At 46.1% G+C, this 3,845-nt stretch overlaps 1 protein-coding gene across 1 annotated transcript in view; it reads left to right on the forward strand.

Moving 5' to 3' along the window:
• The first annotated feature begins 106 nt into the window (after positions 1-106).
• Positions 107-3,845, forward strand: part of SH2D3A (SH2 domain containing 3A) — a 10,618-nt gene continuing 6,879 nt past the window's right edge. Inside the window, exons 1-2 of the mRNA XM_008583675.1 lie at positions 107-141; positions 3,125-3,262. Of these exons, the coding sequence (XP_008581897.1) occupies positions 3,194-3,262 (69 nt within the window). The 5' untranslated portion in view covers positions 107-141; positions 3,125-3,193. The remainder of the gene's footprint in view (positions 142-3,124; positions 3,263-3,845) is intronic.

The raw sequence follows: 3,845 nt of genomic DNA on the forward strand, positions 1-3,845 counted from the left end.
CGGGGTCTGCGTGGGGCGGGGCCTGTAGGGGCGCGGTCAGGTAGCTGGGTCTGGTTCCCACTAGGTGCGGCAAGGCTGCACCTGGCTGGGGCGGGGAGAGAGAACCCCCATCCTCGTGGGAGCCCTGTGGGTCCGGCTCAGGTGAGTGGGGGTCGAGGGAGGGCTCAGGTAGACCCAGGAGCAGGGGATGATAGAAGGGGGGAGTCCACTCTTTCCAGGAGAGGCCACCGGCTCTCAGGAAGGATCTGGGGGTCTGTCCCCGCGCGTCCGCGGACGTGGAAGAGGTTGCCATGTGAGTGAGTCACTGTGCATTATGCGTGCCCGTGTACCTGGGCGTACCTGGGCGGGCTCCTCCAAGCGTGTTTTTTGTGCAACACGGAAAGCCTCTCTGCTTCCTCTTTTGCCCTGAGCGATCTTTTTAAACCGTAAATCGGATCGTGCCCCCTCCTCGCTGAAAACCCTCCATGGCTCCCATTCCATCCCACTGAGATTAAAATTTGGGGCCCACGAGCTCCTGCGTGGTCGACCCTGTCGGTCTCCCTGACCTGGTTGTCTTCCACCCTGCTCCATGCTCATTGTATAGCAGCCACGCTGGCTTCCTTGATGACGTAAAATGCAAACTTCGCTCCAAATCTTCGCCTACCTGCCTCCTTCTTACTCTTAGGAATTATCTTCTTCATGCATCGTGCGCTTGTTTGTAGTCTGTCTTGCCCACCAGATTGCCATCTCTGGAGAGCAGGTTAGGTCAGGGCTTTGGTCTCCTTATTCACTGTGTCTCCAGGGTCCAAAACAGCGCCTGGCACNTAAAATGCAAACTTCGCTCCAAATCTTCGCCTACCTGCCTCCTTCTTACTCTTAGGAATTACCTTCTTCATGCATCGTGCGCTTGTTTGTAGTCTGTCTTGCCCACCAGATTGCCATCTCTGGAGAGCAGGGCAGGTCAGGGCTTTGGTCTCCTTATTCACTGTGTCTCCAGGGTCCAAAACAGCGCCTGGCACACAGTAGGTGCTGAAGCAATCAATAGTTGCTTCGATAGTTCAATGTCAAATCAGTAGCAATCAATAGTTGCTCGATGTCAAATGCGAGTCCCTGCGTCCATCTGCTTTCATGTTGTCTGTGCGCTGGTGGCTGCCCATGCACGTGTGTGCACACATGTGCACTGTACATGGTCAAACGGGAGCATGAATGATCCCCTCCCGCCTTTCCGCATTCTTGGCCCGACCCTACCCTCTTTCCTGATTCTGCCCCCTTCCCCTTTCCCCTGCCCAAATATATTATCCCAAAGGACCCAGGCAGGAGGATGACTTAGTTGGCCTTTGGCTGACCTGTGCCCATCCTGAGCTCCCCCAAACTAACCAGAGCCTTGCCGGTCACCCTCCTCCACTCCCAGTAAGGGGGACACAAGACAGAGGAATTTGGGAATGTGAGACTCCAAGACCGAGGCCAGGCCTGGCCCAGCTGACAAACAGGAAGTGCACAGGCACTCAGCAGACACACCTGGCTTCAGGTATGCAGCGCCTGGAGCCAGCTCCCTACCCAGCTCCCCGCCCCTAAAGCTGCCTAGGGCGCATCTGGGAACTTTGTGCCCCTTCCAGGCTGACAGTTTGCTGACTCAGGAGGCAGGAATCCTGGTGCTATTTCCCTGTAGACCCCGCCAGACCAAAAGACCTTGGTGGGGAGGGGATGAGGGGAGAATAAGAAGCAGACTCCCTTCTTCCCTCCCATCCAGGACAATTGTCTCCAACGGACACTTGAGATACACTGTCCCTGAGGCCTGTGAAATGATCGGGGAACTACTAAAATGTCTGAGATCTGAATATAATAATATTTATAACTTATAAACAGTAACATTATTTATATTATTAATTAATTATTAATTGTATAATTATTATGTGATTATAATAACAATATTATATAATAATAACATTACGGGCTCCAAAATATAAGAAGAATCTGTAAGTGCAAAATTGCTGTTTGCTGACATTTCTATAAAATGTGGCCTTTTAACACCCTTAAAAATGGCGTTGCATGCTAAAGCAATGTGCAGGTCCAACTTTTCTCACGTCCCGAGAATCCCCAAGTGTGCACATAGATGGCTGAGAAGCTATGGACATTTGTCAATTAAATCCCCCTGCTTAGAGTGTTTTTTCACCTAGAGATCTCCCTGGCTCATCCCTCAAAATCCGTCCAGGTTTTACTCAATAAGATCTTCCCTGGTCCCTCTATGGAATATTTTCACCCTACCACCCGAACCTCCAGCATATCCGGTCCCTGGCTTAGCACTCTCTGACTTACTAGCCAGTTTTCATATATATATATATTTCGGCAGCTCCAACTGAGTTAACTGGCCAGCCCATATTTTTTATATTTCTATATATAAACAAGTTAGCCATAGTCAGGTTTTATATATATTAAATATATTATAAAAATATATGTCATTTAATAAATATATATGATACATAATATATAATATAAAAATAGATGTAATGTTTAATATTATATCATATTATATTAATATATAATATATTTATACAATATATTTTTATATACATTTTATTTTAATATAATATATACATATATTTATTTATAAATTATGTTACTTATCTATGTATAGATAAAATATATAGAACTTAAACAAGTTACTCGTAGCTGGACTTTAATATATCATGTATAATATATAAACTATATAAAAATTTTATTGTTGTATAATATATCATATGTTTATTATTTATTCATATATGAAATATATATGAGGGGTCTTCAAACAGTTCGTGGAAAGATCCGTATTCTCTCTTTTTTTTTTTTTTTTAAAGATAACCGGTAAGGGATTCTTAACCCTTGACTTGGTGTTGTCAGCACCACACTCTCCCATGTGAGCCACGGTTGGCCCTATGATCCGTATTCTCTTAATTCCAATTTTCCATGAACTTTTTGAAGTACACTGGTATATATAGAATCTGGCTACGAGTAACTTGTTTAATTTAGAATATACATATATATATATTTGTATAGTTACGTTTTAAGGTTTGATAGAATGTGGGCTGCTGTCTTCAAAACTGAGAGGAACATGGAAGAAGCTGACCCAACCACTTGGGAAGCAGGACTAATTATTCCCATTTTACAGATGTTGAAGACTGAGTCCTGTTGAAAGTACAGAGCTCAGCCCTGGCACCCTCTGCCCCTCAAGAGCTCCATGCAGGTGCCACAGGATGAAGAGGACCTTGCTGGCCAACCCTGGTACCATGGCCCCCTGTCCCGCGAGGTACTGCCTTCTGCAGGCCCTTAGCACCATCTGGTGGGGGGCTTCTCCCACCCTTGACTTGCTGGGGATTCCTGGGTCTTGCTGAGGGACTCAGGGTCAAGTCTGCTGGGAGCAGTGGCTGGGGGACTGAGGACTGTCTTGAAGCTTGCTTGGCTAGGCATCGTCACTCTTTGTGTTTAAACTATCACTTTCTCTGGGGTGAGATTGAGATTGAAGAGGGACCTAAAGCCCCCAAAACCACCCCGTGGCCCTGCCATCTCTCCCTTTGGGCCCCATCTCACTCCTGGCATTTCTCTCTCAATCTGAGACTCTCCGATGCCTTCTCCAACTCAGGTGTCACCCTCTGGAATCCTAGAACCCCAAACATTCAATGGAATCATGAGTAACAATATAACTTAGTGGTTAAAATCCCATACCATGGAGCCAGACATCCTGGGTTCAAATCCCAGCCCTACAACTTACATTCTGTTGTGACCTTGGGCAAGATATTTGACCTCTCGATCTCAGTTTTCCCCATCTTGCAAATGGGGATAATAACACCTACCACTTAATCTTGTTATGAGGATTAAGTGAGTTAATACCT

Source organism: Galeopterus variegatus, unplaced genomic scaffold, assembly GCF_000696425.1.
Source record: "Galeopterus variegatus unplaced genomic scaffold, G_variegatus-3.0.2 Scaffold2993, whole genome shotgun sequence".
NCBI lineage: Eukaryota > Metazoa > Chordata > Mammalia > Dermoptera > Cynocephalidae > Galeopterus > Galeopterus variegatus.